We start from the raw sequence: 20261 nt of genomic DNA, 5'->3' as shown, positions 1-20261 counted from the left end.
TGACATAGGCAGTCATAAACTAAAAGCTGTGTAAATTCCAGAAAATGTACCCTAGTTTGTAGACGCTATAACTTTTGCGCAAACCAATAAATATACGCTTATTGACTTTTTTTTACCAAAGACATGTGGCCGAATACATTTTGGCCTAAATGTATGACTAAAATTGAGTTTATTGGATTTTTTTTATAACAAAAAGTAGAAAATATCATTTTTTTTTCAAAATATTCGGTCTTTTTCCGTTTATAGCGCAAGAAATAAAAACGGCAGAGGTGATCAAATACCATTAAAAGAAAGCTCTATTTGTGGGAAGAAAAGGACGCAAATTTCATTTGGGTACAGCATTGCATGACCGCGCAATTAGCAGGTAAAGCGACGCAGTGCCAAATTGTAAAAAGTGCTCTGGTCAGGAAGGGGGTAAATCCTTCTGGGGCTGAAGTGGTTAAGTGGTTAACAAGACGTACTTCACTATGCGGGCTCTTTCTCCATATGTTTGTGCCTGAAAGCACCCCAGGAAGGATCACACCCAGGAGTTGGCGTTTTTTCATCACCCCGCTCACCAGACTAAGCCTGCCTGACCCGCAAAAAAACATTTTTTCTTATTTATTTTACTTTCATTTTTTTATTTGTCACTATCACGGTGGTGTGGTGGAAGAGTAGAAGATTTATCACACAAGAAGATTGAAAAACAACTGTTGTGCTTGATCATTTATTCATTTATTTGTCTCAGTTTATGATTTTTTAATTTTTTCATATTTGTTTTGACACTTTCACTGGGTGTTGTATTTATATACATAGTACTACTTTGTATGTAGAGTTAGAGGATCACAGGTATCATGTTGCTTTGTCTCATAATTCTACACAATATATATTAGCACCACTATCTCTATCTGTACACATGTGAGAGGTATAGTTTTGGGATTCTGAACTAAGTCTGTTAAATTGCTGCACATTTTCACCGGCATGTTGTACACTTGCAGAGCACTTGAAGCACAAGTTCTAGTTGACACTTTTCCAATTTGTAGCAAATTTGAATGGAAAATCTCTAGCAAGAGCAAAGTTGCAGTGGTGAGTCTACAGCAAGAGCTCTGCAAGTCTACAGCATGAAAATTCAGCCACAGTGACCCCCTGTGGTGGGAGGACTATTACACAACATAACTGAACCAGAACTTGCAGCAGACTTGCAGAACGTTTGCAAAGAAAGTTGATCTGGAGTCATGTAATGCGGACTTGCTGCAATTGTGCAACAAACTTGTGAAACTTGCTATCTGATAAGGAACAGGTATCTGTGACTATCCATCAGACCCAATGTCAGTGTCACTGGTTGCTAGGAGACTGTCGGCTGTAAAGCTGACAGCATCCTTCACAACTAGTGATGGGGGGGTGTAATGGTAGCAAACATGTGGCTCTGTTACAGTGCATGCCCCAACGCAAAGCAGTGCCTGAGTACTTAGTGAGCAAATGTGAACGTCCCCTATATAGGACCTTATACTTTAACATTAATAAGAACATTTAAATTGAACTGATCTCTTTTAGGATGTCTAAGAAATCACACAAAAAAAAAATTGACACCCCTTTGTAATGTACTGATATTAAATCTCATCGTGTTTGCTAATTTTAGGGATCACAGGATCTCCCGGGTGTGTTCATCAGATGACAACCCGTACAGTGCAGTCTGGAGGATCTGTTACCATTCCATGTTCATACTCCATCTCTGGGAAACGAGATGAAGATGTACGGGTCATATGGGGGGAGACAGATCAAGAATATTGTTCATCTGCAACTGCTGAGGACACAATCATTTCACATTCTGGAAATGTTATAGAGAAATATAAGGGAAGACTCTACAGAGAGAAGGATCCTAACAGGAATCGGACAGAATATATCACAATTACAAGACTGGAACCAACAGATGTGCCTCGATTTTGCTGCCAACTATACGATATTAGATATGGGCACATATTCGAGGATAGTAGACTTGCCACTCTTCTGCAGTTTCCAGGTAAATTGTTATCTATCTATCTATCTATCTATCTATCTATCTATCTATCTATCTATCTATCTATCTATCTATCTATCTATCTATCTATCTATCTCTGTCAGAGCAATCAATCAATTTGCATCCCTATCCTCAGCACACGGAGAACAGTAATGTCATTGGCGTTCCACCAAATCTCAGGTTGCGAAAGAAATGCTTCACAACCCGATATTTTAAAGTTATCCTGTCAGCACAGATCACTTATACAGAAAGCCATACCTGTAATAAAAGAAGGGATAATACCCTTACCTACCCAGTGGCCCATTTCTTGAAATACTACCACTATGCTTCCCCTAGTGGCTGCATTTATTCCACACTTTCGCTGTATAGAATACTAGTTATACTTCTTCCCCACACAGTGTGGTTTCTCCTACCAGCTAATAAATCATCATAGGAACCATTGCAGTGGAGGAATCAACCCATGAAAAAGGGCAATAATTTGAACACATAGGTCATCAGTAAGTTAATCATGTTCCCTCTTTTATGGCAAGTATTTAATGAAAGTGAATAGATTTAACCCTCTCACCATAGGTGTGCCCACCTCCTGGCAGCTGTCCTCTACAGGTACCATTCCCAGGAGACCGAGTGACCCTGCTTTCTACAAAAATTAAAATAAAAGTCTCTGTTCAGACACCTTTACATGCATATACATACCCCTCTAATCCATTTTCTTTGTTTAGGTACAGAATATATCACTCAGCTGGATGAAGTGATGGCTGCTTCAGGTGGAGAGGTCATCATCCCATGTTATTACTCCAAGGACATCTCAGATATTACAAATGTCACCTGGTATTTTGCAGACAGAGAAACAAATGACTGTACTCATACACGCATACAAGAATGGAGTAACACACATCAATATGATCGGTACTCCTTGGTCAATTTCACTCAAGACGTCTCGCTGCGCATTCATAAACTTCATGTAAATGATGAGAGAAGTTATTGTTGTGTCATCTCTACCTCTACCACAAGAGCAACACTGAAAAGCGAACAATTTACAAGGCTGGTTGTTGCAGGTACAAATACAGAACACTATTCTTTCCTTTCCCATCACTTCCTCTCCGGCTGAGAACATTTCCCCAGAGAAGAAGTGAGGGGAACTCTTCAAAGTGACCGTAGACAGAATACAATTAGTTTTCTTTAGTAGAGGAAGGCTAGAACCTCGCTCAGATTTTTCTGTGTTCCTGTTATATATTTTCCCTCCCTCCTAGTCTGGTATCAGCAGGGCGGATCCTAGGGTCACAGACGCCTGGGTGCAGAAATATTTGTGGCGCCCCCACATGGGCGTGGTCATCTTACCAACTCCTCCCCTCTACAAATGTTTCTATGGCAACGACTCAAACACAGAGATGCTCCCCTAAGAAGTCTTCATTATCCTGGGATCCTTCCATGATCTTTTAACAATAAAGAAAATACAGGAAGAGCATACACTAATGAGACTTGGAGGGGGGTCTCTCTGATGCACACAGAGAGGGCTACTGTTAGAAAGACCCCCTAGACTTGATACAGGAGACAGTCAGAGACTGCAATCCTAGTACAGGAGATGGTCAGAGACTGCAGACATAATACAGGAGATGGTCAGAGACTGCAGACATAATACAGGAGATGGTCAGAGACTGTAGATATAATAAAGGAGATAGTCAGAGACTACAGACATGATACAAGAGATGGTCAGAGACTGCAGACATGGTACAAGAGATGGTCAGAGAGTACAGACATGATACAAGAGACGGTCCCAGACTGCAATCATAGTACAGGAGATGGTCAGAGACTGCAGATATAATACAGGAGAATGAAGATGGTCAGAGACTACAGACATGATACAAGAGATGGTCAGAGACTGCAATACTACAGGAAACGGTCAGAGACTGCAGACATAGCACAGAAGATGGTCAGAGACTGCAGACATGATACAAGAGACGGTCAGAGACTGCAGACATGATACAAGAGATGGTCAGAGACTGCAGACATGATACAAGTGACGGTCAGAGACTGCAGACATGATACAAGAGATGGTCAGAGACTGCAGACATGATACAAGAGACGGTCAGAGACTGCAGACATAATACAGGAGATGGTCAGAAACTGTAGACACGATACAAGAGATGGTCAGAGACTGTAGATATAATACAGGCAGGGCTTTTTTTGAGGGGGAGCTTGGTGGAACTCAGTTCCACCACCTCCGGCTCAGGCCCTTGGGGGGGCCTGCTCACCACAATCACTTGTAAACACAGAAGTCCAGTTTCTCTGTTTGCAGATCTGCACTCTGTGTGTAACCCCCCTGAACTCTGCACTCTGTATGTAATGCAATCTTGGTATTTAATGCCCCTTTAAGACCCTCCTACTGTTCGAGAAATTTGACTGACCACACCCACTATTTGATGTGATTTGGAGGGTGTGTGTGGGTGGAGGGGTTGAGTTCCAGCACCTATTGTTTGAGAAAAATTAAAGTTACGTACCGGTAACGTCTTTTCCTGTAGTCTTTCAGGACAGCCACTATTGAGAGATAGTCTCCTCCTCTTCCTGTAGGAAACACTGCGCTAGCCCATAAAACTCTCACTTCCCCTGCCAGACCTCAGTTTTTACAAGATCACCTCTGGTCAGCTGAGGAGACACAAGAACACATTAATAACATACCATTCAATATCATTATCATACTGCGTTCTGGTCTTTAATAAGACCCCCCCAAGCTTAGGGTGGGTAACTAGGGCTGTCCTGAAAGACTACAGGAAAAGACGTTACCGATATGTAACTTTAATTTTCCCTTTACGTCATTCAGGACAACCACTATTGAGAGGATAATCGAGCACTTACCAATTAGGGTGGGACTACAGCTTGCAGAACTTTTCGCCCAAAAGCCTGCTCACCTGCCGCCACCAGGTCCACTCTGTAATGTTTAACGAAAGTGGAGTAGCTGGACCATGTCGCTGCCTTGCATATTTGCTCTGGCGTTGCTCCAGCCTTCTCTGCCTGGGAAGTTGCCACGGCTCTCGTAGAGTGTGCCTTTATGCCCATAGGGATCTCTTTCCCTGCTAAAGAATATGCCTGCCCAATAGCTAATCTAAGCCATCTGGCAATTGTGCGTCGAGACGCTCTGAGCCCTTTTCTGGACCCGGAAAACAAAATAAATAGAGAATCAGACTTTCTTATTGTTTTAGTCATCTCTAGGTATTGTAGGATATACCTCCTTACATCTAGAAAATGAAATTTCAGTTCCCTTTCTCCTGAGGGGTTGGGACAAAATGAAGGTAGGACTATTTCCTGGCTTCTGTGAAAGCCTGATGCCACTTTAGGCAAAAATGCTGGATCAGTCTTAAGGACTATCCTATCTGGCAAAATAACGCAAATAGGAGGTCTAATTGATAACGCCTCAATTTCTCGGACTCTCCTGGCAGTTGTCACTGCCACTAAAAATGCTGTTTTTAAGGTTAACTCTTTTAACAAACATTTGTCCAAGGGCTCCAAGGGAATTCCTGTTAGGCTCTGCAACACTAAAGATAGATCCCACCCGGGAAAGGGGGGACCTCGGATAGGTCTCTGTCTGGACAGTGCCCTAAAGAACCTGACGACCCATGGATTGGTGGCCAAAGATTTCTCCAAATAAACACTAAGTGCTGACACCTGGCTTTTAAGGGTACCTACGGATAACCCTTTGTCTGCTCCACACTGTAGGAACTCCAAAACAGCTATGGGGCTCTGCACCGAGAAGGAGTTTTCAGTGCACCACTTGTTGAAAAATAGCCAGACCTTTTTATAAATCTGACGCGTCTCCTTTTTTCTACTGTTGAGGAGGGTGGAGATTAATTTCTGAGAAAAACCCCTTAGATTTTAATATACTCTCCTCAGTAGCCTGGCCGCTAATTTCCACTGGTGTACCTGTGGACAGAGGATTGGACCATGTGAGAGAAGATCCTCCTGAGGTGGAAGGAATAGGGGCGGTTCCACTGCTAGCTGACTGAGAATTGAAAACCATGTCCTTTTCAGCCAATGTGGAGCTACTAGAATGAGGGAGGTGTTCTCTAGTTGGAACTTCCTCAGAACCGCCGGTAATAACACCGGAGGGGGGAAGGCATAGCATGTCTTGAAATGCCAATTCTGCGTTAATGCGTCCACCCCCAGTGTCCCTTCTCCTGCGTTTAGGGAGAAAAAACAGGGGGTTTTCGCATTGTCTCTTGAAGCGAAAAGATCCCCATTTCTCGGATATGAGGTTGAAAACCTCCTGGTTGAGGGCCCAATCTCCCTCTCTCAGCCTCCTCCGGCTGAGAAAGTCCGCTATAACATTCCTTTCTCTTCTCAGAAAAAACGCTGAGAGTGAGAGAGTGTTGGTCTCGGCCCAATTTAGGATGTCTGTTGCTAAGGCCAGGAGACTTCCGCTTCTGGTGCCTCCCTGTTTATTTATATAGGCTACGGTAGAAGAGTTGTCTGACCGTACCTGTATATGGTGGCCCTGAAGCTCTTTTTTGAAAAACCTGAGGGCCAGGCCGACCGCCCTCAGCTCCTTCCAATTGGACGATCTTTTTAGTTAGTCTCCCCTCCATATGCCCTGCGCTAGAAGGGATCCCAGATGCGCCCCTCAGCCTTTGCCGCTTGCATCCGTAGTTACTATCTGTGAAACTGGGATAAGCCACAGACGTCCCTGCGACAAGTTCGCTTCCTTCCTCCACCACCAAAGAGATCTCTTTAATTGATGGGGAACCTGTACTAAGGTGTCTAGATCCTTCTGACTGTGGTCCCATGCCCTTAGTACGTATGACTGCAGGGGACGAAAATGTAATCCTGCCCACTGCACTGCTGGGAGAGTAGAGGTCAGCAGACCTAGCGTTGACATTAAGGACCTTTTGGACACCCGATGGTTGCACTGGAGAGATAAAACTGCTCTGTCCAGTTTTAGAATTTTTTCTCTTGGAAGAAAAACTTTCAAGAGTGTCGAGTCTAGCAACTATCCTAGGTACATAATACGCTGTGAAGGAATGAGCCTGGACTTGTCTAAGTTCAGGAGCCATCCCAATCCTGTCAGTACCTCTTTTGTCAGGTCGAGATCCCTGAGCAATTTTTCTGGGGATACTGCAAATAGGAGCAGGTCGTCCAGATAGGCTATAACTGACACACCCTGCAGTCGCAGGAAGGCCATGGCCTCTGCCAGGATTTTGGTAAATATTCGGGGCGAGGAGGATAGCCCGAAAGGCAGGGCCTGATATTGTAGGTGCAGTATTGCATCGCCCAGGTTTATTTCTAAACCGAGAAACCTCTGAGAGGTTTCTGCAATAGGGACGTGCAAATACGCGTCTCTGAGGTCCAGAGACACCATGAAACAATTCTGCGATAACAGAGCCCTGACCGTAAAAGAGGGTTTTTTTACCATAAATACATGGGAATAAACCCCCTCTCCTTCCTCCCCCTTTGGTACTCTGCAACTACATTTTGTAGTTCCAACTCCTTCAGGGCGTCTAACAAGGCCTTGGTTTTTGTCGTGCAGCTGGAAAGCTGCGTGACAAGGAACCTTTGTGAGGGGGGCCTTGTGAATTCCAGGAGATACCCCCTTCTTATGATCCCTAGGATGAACCGATTGGGGGAGATGATCTCCCACTGTGGAAGGAAGTCCCCCAGTCTTCCTCCCACCGTTTTTAGAGAGTCATTGATCTTTCTGGGCTTTTTCAGGAGGGCAAAAAATCACCCCTCCTCTGCCCTTGCCTCTTTGGCCCCAGGTTTTCTTCTGTCCCCTCTGTTTAGGGGCTTCCCTGTGCTTTTGCGGAAGAAACCCCCTCTTTTTCTGTGTTGGGGTTTTTCGTTTGAGTGGGAAGGACTTCTTTTTGTCTGCTGTCCGGTCTAAGACTGTATCTAACCCAGGACCAAAGAGTAGGTCACCTGTCAGGGGTATCCCACATAACTTGACCTTCGAGACGGCGTCGCCCGGCCAGGTTTTCAGCCAGAGGGCCCTCCTGGCCGAGTTAGCCACGGCCGCTGATCTGGCTGACATATGGACTGACTCTGCCGAGGCATCTGCTATGTATGCGATTCCTCGCAGAATCGTGGGGAAAGAAGCTAGGATAGTCTCTTTAGCCATGCCAGCTTCAATATGCTCCTGAATCTGGAAAAGCCAGTGTTCTAAATTGCGAGCTACTACAGTAACAGCCATTTCTGGTTTTAAGTTACCGACTGTCGAGTCCCACGTCTTTTTCAGTAGTGAGTCTATCCTTTTGTCCATGACGTCTGATAAGGCCCCCATATCCTCAAATGACAGGTCTGTGTGCCTAGAGACCTGAGAAAAGGCCGCATCCAATTTGGAATTTTTATTCCAAATGGACGCTGGATCCTCTGAAAACGGAAATCTTCTCTTAAGGGAACTAGAGAAAAAGGGCTTTCTTTCCGGATCCTGACACTCCACCAGAACCTCGTGTACTGGGAAAACTTTTCTCTTTTGATCTCCTAAGCCCTTGTACATAAGGTCATGGAGTGAGAGGGGTTTTTATCCTCGTGTATACCGAGGGTCGTATATATTGCTCCTAGGAGGTCTTCCACCTCCTCTAGGGACAATTTATACCTGGAGATTTTCCTGGACTTCCCGTCCTGGTCCTCTCCCTCTGATTCCTCATGGGAGTCAGAAGTGCCACTGTCTGGTTGCCTAAGCTCCACCCCGGAAGGGCCTGAAACCTCTTCTGCCTCAGCCATATTAGTGGATCTGGCAGGAGCAGAGCCCTGAGCATGAGGCGGGGTTGTGTCCTGCTGAATGGGATTAGGGGGAAGCTGAAATTCCTCAAAAAGCTTTTTAAAGGATGAAAAGGTGGATGACAGCTCCTTTACAGAGGCTGCCAAGCCGGACTGCTGTTTAGAGTCCCTTTCCTTTACCAGGGAGTCTATGCATTCTTTACACAGAACCTTGGTCCAAGCTTCCCCTAAACTGTCCCTACAAGAGGCACATTTCTTTTTAGAAACATGAGTGGACTTTGTCTTTTCTGCAGATTTCTGAAATTACATACAGAAAACATATTACATTCAGCGATTTTTTAACGAAAACAACCCCGGGGGTGTACCCGACCCACCTGTAGGGATCCGAGTCACCCCCACCCCCTGACCACCCAGGGGGTCTGTCCCCCCTCTGAGTAAGGAACCGTACATGGGGGGGGGGGACAATCCTAGGTAGAGAGGACCCCTCCCCAGGGAACTCTTACCTTCGGAAGGCTGGAGATAATGTCCGTATGAGCTGCAGCATCTGCCTCAGACATGACTGCAGGTGGTTGCCTGTGTAGAGTCTCACACTGTCTGCACGTGTAAATCGACTCACTCCAGCCTGAGCCCGGCCCCCTATCAGCACCGCGACCCAGAACTGGAAGTCGCGGGTTAAAGGTAGACGTCCACCCTCCGCCGGAAATGACGTCGCCCGTCGTCCGGCCCGTTCATTCCAAACAAAAAAATGCGGCCTGTACAGCGTACAGGGAGAGCGGAGTGTCTTCCTTGCTGCGGCCCTGTGGACGCGATAGGGGGCCCCCACAGCCTGATCCCACGCTTGACAAGGAAGGGGTGGCTGCTGTTTGCGGGTATGTACCGCCATCCATTGCTGGAAGCCCCTGCTCCCCTGGGGATGTTTTGAGAGAGGCCACAATCTCCCTGACTGTATCAGCCTGGTTCTCTGCACAGGGTTTCCCCTCCGGAGGAAACACTATTAACTGAGGTCTGGCAGGGGAAGTGAGAGTTTTATGGGCTGGCGCAGTGTTTCCTACAGGAAGAGGAGGAGACTATCTCTCAATAGTGGCTGTCCTGAATGATGTAAAGGGAAAAATGCCCTGAATACAGGAGATGGTCAGAGACCACAGACATGATACAAGAGATGGTCAGAGACTGTAGACATGATACAAGAGACAGGCAGAGACTGCAGACATGATACAAGAGATGGTCAGAGACTGCAGACATGATACAATAGATGGACAGAAACTGCAGACATAATACAGGAGATGGTCAGAGACTGCAGACATAGTTACATAGTAGGTGAGGTTGAAAAAAGACACAAGTCCATCAAGTCCAACCTATGTGTGTGATTATATATCAGTATTACCTTGTATATCCCTTTATTTTGTGGTCGTTCAGATGCTTATCTAATAGTTTCTTGAAACCATCAATGCCCCCCCCCCCCGAGACCTCCGCCTGTGGAAGGGAATTCCACATCCTTGCCGCTCTTACAGTAAAGAACCCTCTACATAGTTTAAGGTTAAACCTCTTTTGTTCTATTTTTAATGAGTGGCCACGTGTCTTGTTGAACTCCCTTCCGCGAAAAAGTTTTATCCCTATTGTAGAGTCACCAGTATGGTATTTGTAAATTGAAATCATATCCCCTCTCAAGCGTCTCTTCTCCAGAGAGAATAGGTTCAGTGCTCGCAACCTTTCCTCATAACTAATATCCTCCAGACCCTTTATTATCTTTGTTGCCCTTCTTTGTACTCTCTCCATTTCCAGTACATCCTTCCTGAGGACTGGGGCCCAGAACTGGTGGAGTCTTGTAGAGCAGGAGAATTATTGTTTTATCTCTTAAGTTATTCCCCTTTTTAATGCATGCCAATATTCTGTTTGCTTTGTTAGCAGCAGCTTGGCATTGCATGCCATTGCTGAGCCCATCATCTACTAGGACCCCCAGGTCCTTTTCCATACCTAATTCCCCAAGAGGTTCTCCCCCCAGTGAGTAGATTGCATTCATATTTTTGCCACCCAAATGCATTATTTTACATTTTTCCACATTAAACCTCATTTGCCATGTAGTTGCCCACCCCATTAATTTTTAAGATCTTCTTGCAAGGTTTCCTAATCTTGCAGAGAAGTTATTGCACTGCTTAGCTTAGTATCCTCTGCAAGTACTGAGATTGAGCTGTTTATCCCATCCTCCAGATCATTTATGAATAAATTAAATAGGATTGGTCCCAGCACAGAACCCTGGGGGACCCCACTTTCCACCCCTGACAATTCCGAGTACTCCCCATTTATCACCACCCTCTGAACTTACCCTTGTAGCCAGTTTTCAATCCATGTACTCACCCTATGGTCCATGCCAATGGACCTTCCTTTGTACAGTAAACGGTTATGGGGAACTGTGTCAAATGCTTTTGCAAAATACAGATACACCACGTCTACGGGCCTTCCTTTATCTAGATGGCAGCTCACCTCCTCATAGAAGGTTAATAGATTGGTTTGGCAAGAACAATTCTTAGTGAATCCATGCTGATTATGGTTAATACCGTTTTCATTACTAAAATCTTGTATATAGTCCCTTATCATCCCCTCCAAGAACTTGCATACTATTGATGTTAGGCTAACTGGTCTGTAATGCCCAGGGATGTATGTTGGCCCTTTTTAAAATATTGGAGCTATGTTGCCTTTTCTCCAATCAGCTGGTACCATTCCAGTCAGTAGACTGTCAGTAAAAATTAGGAACAATGGTCTGGTAATTATTTGATTGAGTTCCCCCAGGACCCACGGGTGTAAGCCATCTGGTCCTAGTGACTTATTAATGTTAAATTTTCCAAGTCTATTTCTAATTCTGTCCTCTGTTAGCCATGAGGGTGCTTCCTGTAATGTGTCATGAGGATAAACACTGCAGTTTTGGCTACTGAAGCCCCCCCAAATACCTCGTGAAGACTGAGGAGAAGAATAAATTCAATACCTCTATCTCCCCATCCTTTGTAACCAGATTTCCTTCCTCATTCTTTATGGGACTGTTAAGTGCAGTTTTCAACTTAACTGCTTCTAGTTTATATTGCTTTGCCAAATTTAGCTATCAAAGAAATAAGACACAGAATATAGGTTTCTGTATATCAGATCCGAGCCTTAAAGGTCCCGTACTATCAACTGAACCTGTCGGCTCTTTATTGGGGCTTTTTATAAGGCTGGTTACACAAGCATCAGTTTGAGCAAATCTCCATATAAGGTAACAAGCAGTATAATTTCAACATACATGACGCTGGACACATCTGGAAAGACTTAAGCTACGTCTTACAACTGACACGCACACATTATGTAGAAAAATGAAAAACAACTTAAGTAGAACTCCAACCTATTATTTCCAACCTTATCAATTTCCCCCTTTGACATCATCCCCTCCACGATTCTGGGTCCTTGCAAACAAGTGAATAGCCGATACTTCAAAGAGTACTATCCCTGACCGCGGGTTGTCAGAGGAGGATAAGTCTTCTCTATTTACCCTCATCCCTCAAATCCATACCAGCATCTTATAAGCAAAGAGAATAGAAAAGGGGTGATGTCAAGTTACCCTTTTTGTCATTGGAGTTCCTAATACCATTGCTCTTTCCATTCTATCTGTTCGTGCCTTAATCTTCCTATATAATCAACAGTTTATCACAGTAAGCAGTACAAAAACTAAAATTAGAATAAGTATCGGATTGAGCATCCAATTAAAAAAATTGCCGTAGCAGTGGGTGACCATCCAGCAAATACATCATACCAATGATGTGTTGTTTCATCTCTTATTTGTGAGGATAAATGTATTAATTTCCCTTTATCTATAACCGCAGATATTAGATTATTTTGAAGGGTATGTTCTTGTGTCTCTATGTGTTTTCTAAGTATTTCGGACTCATTTAAGATTTGCCGTAAGAGCTCTAATGATATTATAAAAGGAGTAGTATCAGTAAGATTATCTACCGTCCATTCTAGATTAAATATTCTATGTGCATCTGGTTCAAAAAGGAAAGTGTCATTTTGCCATTTAAGCATTTTAACATTCTTTACGCATCCTGAAAAAGGGGCCGTTTTATTTAAACTTTCCATAGTTTCCTGATCATTTGTGACTAAACAAATATGTTGTGTCCTATCTCCATAAATCTGTTTCCTACACCTGCTGGTAATCTCTGAAACTTACATATGTTAGATTGATGTTTCAATAAGCAAAGTTCATAGACTGGAGAATTTCTTCCACAGACTATTCCCTTATTAGTTTTAGCACATATAAACTTAGATCATGAGTCATGTTTTGTGTATCTACATAGTGTCCATAAATCTCAGGATACCAAAATTCAGGTAGATCCTTTCCTATCAGGAGTGGCATCACTATTAACTTACACATTACCTGGACCTCCTCCACTTTGTATACATCAAACCTTCCAGCACACCATCTTTCCTCACATTCAACTTCTTTTCCTGGTACTTCAAACCATGTATTTCTAAATTTAAACCCTTAAAATAGTTCATCCAAGTGCGATTTGAATGTGATAAGATAGTGTAGAAAAAGCACATTGAGTAATGTTTATAAACTCCTGATTTTCTTTCCACAACTTCAAACTAGCTAGTGCTGTGTGATTAACCATAATATTGAGATATTTAGTTAATTGTACCTGGCTAATTTGTGTTTCGAATGTTGTAGGTAACCATTTGCTTGTAATTATTAAACTATCAGCTATGTGACTTCCTGCACGGTTCCACTTATTTTGTATCATTTCCATCTGTATCCCATTCATTATTCCCATTCCAGTTCCTGCAGCTCCCAGAACTGTATCATACCATTCTCGGCGATACCATTATTCTGGTAGCTGGGGAAAAGTTACATTAAATTTGATTTTTGTTTTCTGTTGATACCGAAACATTTATGCAAGATCTAGGAATAGGAGTTAATAGAGAAGATTCGAAGATGGTGGGTAGAGCGTCTTCTATCTTTATATTGAAACCATAATGTTGCCATTGTATATATATCCTCCTGTTGTGCTTCCCATTTCCTTACTAGTACAAAATACCATTCGTAGTAATGATATTGTGTTATACTCTTATCCTGATTTACCCATCTAAGATCAGTACTATTTTCATGAACTGTTACATTGATACCCGGAGTCCATGTATAAACAAACATTTGAAAACATTCAAGCACTATTATCATAGAAGAATCTTCATTCTGTTTCTCTCGGTTCAAGACTCTTTTTGCAGTGTGATGCGTGGATCCAGGCTGCTTTTCCTTCCAATTTCACTGAAGTGGCTGTAGTCAAAAGCACTTGATAAGGACCTTCAAATCTAGGTTCCAATGTCTTTCTTATGTGTTTCTTAACATATACATAATCTCCTGGTAGCAGTGTATGTGTACCTGCTATTGAGTTAGGGTCTGGAAGAGAAGAATACACACTTTTGTGGATCTTAGTTAGACGTTGTTGTAATTGTATCACATATGCAGTCAAACTATCACATTGCAATTGCATACTCTGTAGAAAGTATAGACCTAATCTAGGTGCATTCTCAAAAAGTATTTCATATGGGTTTGTTTAACTCTTGCATAGCTTTTTGTATTTTCAACTTTATTGTCCCATTTACTTTTTCCACTGATCCTGAACTCTGTGGATGGTAAGGGGTGTGAAAACTTTGTTGAACCCCTAACATGGTCATCACATTCTGCATGATTTCTCCTGTAAAGTGTATCCCCCTATCTGATTCTATTGTTTCAGGAAGACCAAACCTAGGTATTAACTCAGTGATCAGTTTCTTGGCTGTGGCTTTTGCTGTGGCTGATTTTACTGGATAGCTTTCGGGCCAACCTGAGAATAAATCGATACACACGAGGACAAATTCAAAGGGGCCGCTCTTAGGCATTTGTATGTAGTCAATTTGCAGTCTCTGGAAGGGGTATTGGGCCTGAACCTGGTGTTTTCGTGGGGTTTTTACTCTCTGTCCTGGGTTATTCAGGAGACAGATTTGGCAGGCTGCACAGTAGTTTCTTGCAGTACTACTGAATCCAGGGGCGAGCCATCCTTGGTTCACAATCCTATACATGGAATTGGAACTGACATGTGTGGGTAGGTGAACTGCCGCTGCCATTGCTGGGTACAGAGAGGCAGGCAGGCATACTTTGCCCCCTTCCCTCCATACATTGTCAAGGTCTGGTGCTGCTCCCATCCTGACCCACTTATCTTTCTCGCTCTCCCCTGCTTGCTCCTGTAATTTACTCAACTGCTGCCATGTTGGTTCTGGGATACTCACCTCTACCGCTGCTAAGGTCTCAGGGCTTCCTTCCCCTAGAGCTGCCTGTTTTGCAGTCAAATCTGCAAATGCATTTCCTTTTGCCTCAATTGTTTTTGCGCTCGTGTGTGCCACTATCTTCATGATTGCCACTCGTTTAACCTTTTGAAGATTGTTCAGAACTCTCTTAATCCCTTCTCCATGTTTTACAGGTGTACCTGCTGCTGTCAGATAACCTCTAGCCCTCCATATATGGCCATAATCGTGCACTACACCATAAACGTAGGCAGAGTCAGTGTAAATATTCCCTTCTCGTTCTTTTAAGTATTCTAGGGCTTGTTCTAAAGCTTTTAATTCTGCTTCTTGTGCTGACATGTGGGCTGGTAAGGGCTGTGCGTCAATCACCTGTGTATCAGTCACTACGGCATACCCTGTGTGATATTTACCCTTGTCATCAGCAAACCTACTACCATCTATGTACAAAGTGTGCTCAGCATTTAAGATTGGTGTATCTGTAACATGTACCTTTAAGAAAAAAAAAAATGTACTCTGTCTTAATTATCACCAGATGTTCCTTCTAACTAGAATGACTCTATTGTAGGGATGTTTAACCCTTTCAACTCTGAAAATACACTATATATGAATGTAAAAAATGATGTGTAAAAAATATCTCATCTTGATATAATAAACATGTCCTGTCACATAAAAATGATATATAAAAACTGCAACATATCTGATGGATAAATTATTTCATCAGTAGTCAAAAAAACTAAAAAGTTCATTGTTTTTAGAATGTCCTCTCTTATCAGAGGTTCTCGAGAATTTTTTTTTCCTCTTCTTCTTCCTTATTAGCACTATTATTCCCCCTTGCCAAATCTGGTGACTGAAGAGGCAAAAAGGTAGCCAAATTTAAAGTTGTACAGCGCTGAAAAGTAACATTTGGAGGTAAAAGTAAAGTACACTGTAACCTTAATTGCCTAGCCATTGAAATGTGTTTGGGCTGTACCTGAGACAAGATTGCATGTATCTCATGTGTGGTGTGCACTACAACTGGATTGTCTAGAACAATTTCTGATGACTTATCTAGGATTATCGACACCGCTGCTATCGCCCGTACACAGGACGGTGAACCTCTGGACACTGGATCTAATGCTGCTGAAAATTAAGCAACGGATCTTTGTTTTACATGTGCCTGTGTCAAAACACCTGTGGCGTGTCCAGTGATTTCAGCAATGTACAAATAAAATATCTTGGTGTAATCTGGAATATCAATAACCGGGGCAGAAATCAATAACCTTTTCAAAGTGACAAACGACTCATAAGCTACTTCTGTAAGCATATACGGTACAATTTTCAAACAATCGTATAATGGCTGCATCAAAACGCTAGCATGTGGTATCCATTGTCTACAATATGACACAATACCTAAAAACATATGCAATTGTTTGAAATTCCGTGGGGGTAACATTTCCTTTATCACTTGAACCCTCTCCTCAGTGAGATGTCTCGTACCCTGTGATATACAATGTCCCAAAAAGATAACTTTTTTCTGACACACTTGCAACTTTTTCTTGTTAACCTTGCAACCTTTTTCTGCCAAAAATCGCAACAAATTAAGGGTGGTATGCAGGCTTTCAGTCTTTCACTTATCTGTGGAATTAATCCTTCCATAAACTGTCTATTGAAGGCTCAGATCGTGACTGGCAGAGCCAAATCCAATCCCTCATCTGCCATCATACTTTCCATAGATAAGTAAAATTCCAATACAGTCTCTCCTGGCATTTGTTTCATGAGTGATATTGACCCCCCCTCAGCTCAGTCTGCAGGTCGGTCATAAACTGGTTAAACAGGGTCAGAGTCATTTTATGTCTGCATAAATCCTCCCCATCCTGCCAGGTTGCTTCATGTGTATTCATTAACTGTGTCACAAAAAAAAAAAAAAAAATCTACAGAAAGCAGCTGGCTTTGCTATACAAAACCCATCCTCTACCCTCAATTTCAGGATATATCTTGTGTAGTTTACGTACTATGTCAGTATATGGGGGTGGGATGGCTGAACTAAGATTATTTAAAATTTCAACATTTTTTTTTTTTTTTTTATTCTTCTGTCTTTCATATCCCAACCATCACAATCTGAATTATATTTCCACCCCTCTTCTTTTGCTCTATTTGAGACCTTAATTAAGCATTGAATCTGACGCATCCATTGCTTCTCTAACACCTCTCCTTGTCTGTCCCTTTTTATTTCACTCCATACATCCAGGTCTAAACCCGCTGCTCCTTTCACCTTAAATTTACGAAGGACATCCTTTAAGTCCTATGCTTCATCTTTCCCATAGATGTCCTTAATTATCTGTGGCACCGTATAATGCACCACAATTCCCTGACGGGGTTTCGTGTTCTGCTGGCCCATTCTGACAGTCCGTGCCTAGGTAGCGTGTGGGACACTTAGTGTACAGTACTAAATACTAAAAAAAGCTACACTAGTTCCTCGTTGCCTTCCTCCTAGGGTGCCAGAATACTAAAAACCTCTCCAGGATGAGATTTCTGAAATCGAATTACTTTATATGCTAGCCAACTCACAAATATTATGACCAGAATGGCAGCTACACATATACAAGCATTCCTTTAAGTGACCAGGTATCCGACTAGATCTCCGGGCTTATGGAGACCTCATTCCCCCTGTATCTGGGAATCCCTCTCATGCACTCTTATCCCTGCTTTATGGAGCAGACAGGGCTTATACTTTCAACCCGTCTATGGTTTATGAATTAAATTGAATATCAAACTTAAGCGGCAGACCCCCAAAGTCCTCTTGCGAGGTTAAGGACGCATTCTACTGCTCATTGGGATGATATTCTTTCAATTCATACCAACCTAGGCAAGGCTCATTCACTTTCTCAACAAGACAGACAGAAAACAAAACAACAATTAATTCCAGCAATATAAACCACAATATGCAGTAATTCTAGACTCACCACTACAGAGGCTGGTGTTTTAAAACCAGGAGAACCGTAACTGACAGAACGGATAGGCACAAATCAGGGGAGCACAGAATATAAGAAAAATAAAGCTTTTTCTTACCTGCGCAGGTTTTTTGATCTGTGGTTCCCGGAATGCCTGACCTTTTGTTCCGTCAGTCCAATTCATCCACCTCTTGAAGTGTCATCGGTGTGTCCCTACTTCCGGGCGCCAGAAATGTTAAGTGCAGTTTTCAACTTAACTGCTTCTAGTTTATATTGCTTTGCCAAATTTAGCTATCAAAGAAATAAGACACAGAATATAGGTTTCTGTATATCAGATCCGAGCCTTAAAGGTCCCGTACTATCAACTGAACCTGTCGGCTCTTTATTGGGGCTTTTTATAAGGCTGGTTACACAAGCATCAGTTTGAGCAAATCTCCATATAAGGTAACAAGCAGTATAATTTCAACATACATGACGCTGGACACATCTGGAAAGACTTAAGCTACGTCTTACAACTGACACGCACACATTATGTAGAAAAATGAAAAACAACTTAAGTAGAACTCCAACCTATTATTTCCAACCTTATCAGGGACCAATATGGTCTGTCCTCCCTTTTTTACTGTTTATGTACTTAAAGAATTCCATGGGATTTTTTTTGCTCCCCTCCGCTATGTGTCTTTCGTGTTTTATCTTAGCCACCCTAATTGAACCCTTACATTTCTTGTTGCATTCTTTGTAAAGTCTGAATGCTGATGATGATCCCTTAGCCTTGTATTTTTTGAAGGCTTTCTCCTTTGCTTTTATATGCATTTTTACATTGGAGTTAAGCCATCCAGGACTTTTGTTCACTCTTTTAAATTTATTTCCAATGGGATGCACTGGCTACTGCCCTTATTTAATATGCTGTTAAAGCAAACCCATTTTCCCTCTTTGTTCTTTGTTCCTAAGATTTTATCCCAATTTATATCTTCTAGCAAGGTTCGTAGTTTGGGGAAGTTTGCTCTTTTAAAATTCAATGTCTTTGCATTCCCCTTATGTTTCCTATTTGTGCGATTTATACTGAAGCTATACTGAATACTGAAGACCTGTGATCGCTGTTTCCTAAATTGCCCCTTATTCCCACATCCATGATCAGATCTGTATTGTTGGTAATCAGTAGGTCTACCATCTGACCCATGAAATTGTCCAGCAAGACATCTAGGAACTGGCGAGCCTTAAACAAATGCATGGTTCCTTACGCCCAGTCTATGTCTGGATAATTAAAATTCCCCATTATGATGACACTTCCCATGCTTGCTGCTAATCCAAATTGTGATAGGAGGTCAGTCTCCCCCTCCTCCCTCAAGGTAGGGGGCCTATAGCATACTCCCAGTAATATTTTCCCCTTAGTTTCATCCCTTTGGAGCTCTATCCATAAGGATTCCACCTCCTCCCTAGCTCACATCTCTCACATTCACTTGTACATTATTCTTGATATACAGGTATACCCCTTCCCCATTTTCACCCTCTCAATCCCTGTAATAAAGGGAATACCCTTAAATGGCTGCCAAGCCAATCATGAGAGCTGTTGAACCAAGTCTCTGAAATTCCCACAAAATCGAAATCCTCCTCATATAACACTATCTCTAGTTCTCCCATCTTATCCGCCAGGCTCCTGGCATTGGTGAACATGCCACTCAGTTTAGACCAGTCGCATACCGTCCTCTTATTGGGTGTTCCGAGATTGCAAATAGGACTTGTTACTATACTTACCTCAGGTTTATGTGCTTTAGTCAACCTAATACTAATGCCCCCAATACTACCTGGAATATGCTCCGCTCTGACTATCTCTACCTCTGGACTCTCCCCTCCTGTCGCCTAGTTTAAAAGCTCCTCTAACTTTTTGGCCATCTTCACTCCCGGGAGATCTGCACCCTCCTCATTTAGATGAAGTCTGTCCCTTCTATAGAATTGGTGACCGACTGAGAAGTTGGCCCAGTTCTCCAGGAACCCAAGCCTTACTATGCCAGCTCCTCAGCCACTTGTTTACTCCCCTAATCTCCCTCTACCTTTCTGGTGTGGCTCAAGGTACCGGTAGTATTACTGAGAATACTACCTTGGAGGTACTTTTTAGTCAATTTAGCTCCTAAGTGCCTAAAATCTTTCTTTAGGACACTCCATCTGCCTCTGACTTTGTCATTGGTGCCAACGTGCACCATGACAGCCGGGTCTTCCCCAGCCCCTCCCAGTAATATGTCCACCAGATCCGTGATGTGCCGAACCCGAGCGCCCGGTAGACACACTTACAGTTTGACGCTTCAGGTCTTTGTCACAGATTGCCC

General features: G+C 42.9%; 1 protein-coding gene across 2 annotated transcripts in view; it reads left to right on the top strand.

Moving 5' to 3' along the window:
- Positions 1–20261, top strand: part of LOC141133512 (uncharacterized) — a 65443-nt gene that overhangs the window by 23302 nt on the left and 21880 nt on the right. Inside the window, exons 2-3 of one of the 2 annotated variants that reach the window (XM_073622938.1) lie at positions 1619–1999; positions 2722–3051. In XM_073622938.1, coding sequence (XP_073479039.1) covers positions 1619–1999; positions 2722–3051 — 711 coding nt within the window. Of the gene's footprint in view, positions 1–1618; positions 2000–2715; positions 3052–20261 lie in introns of both variants that reach the window. The other variant, XM_073622937.1, reaches the window with a different exon arrangement.

Source organism: Aquarana catesbeiana, linkage group LG03 (assembly GCF_042186555.1).
Source record: "Aquarana catesbeiana isolate 2022-GZ linkage group LG03, ASM4218655v1, whole genome shotgun sequence".
Classification (NCBI taxonomy): domain Eukaryota; kingdom Metazoa; phylum Chordata; class Amphibia; order Anura; family Ranidae; genus Aquarana; species Aquarana catesbeiana.
Note: the sequence above shows the minus strand (reverse complement) of the source record. Positions and strands in the feature narration are given on the sequence as shown.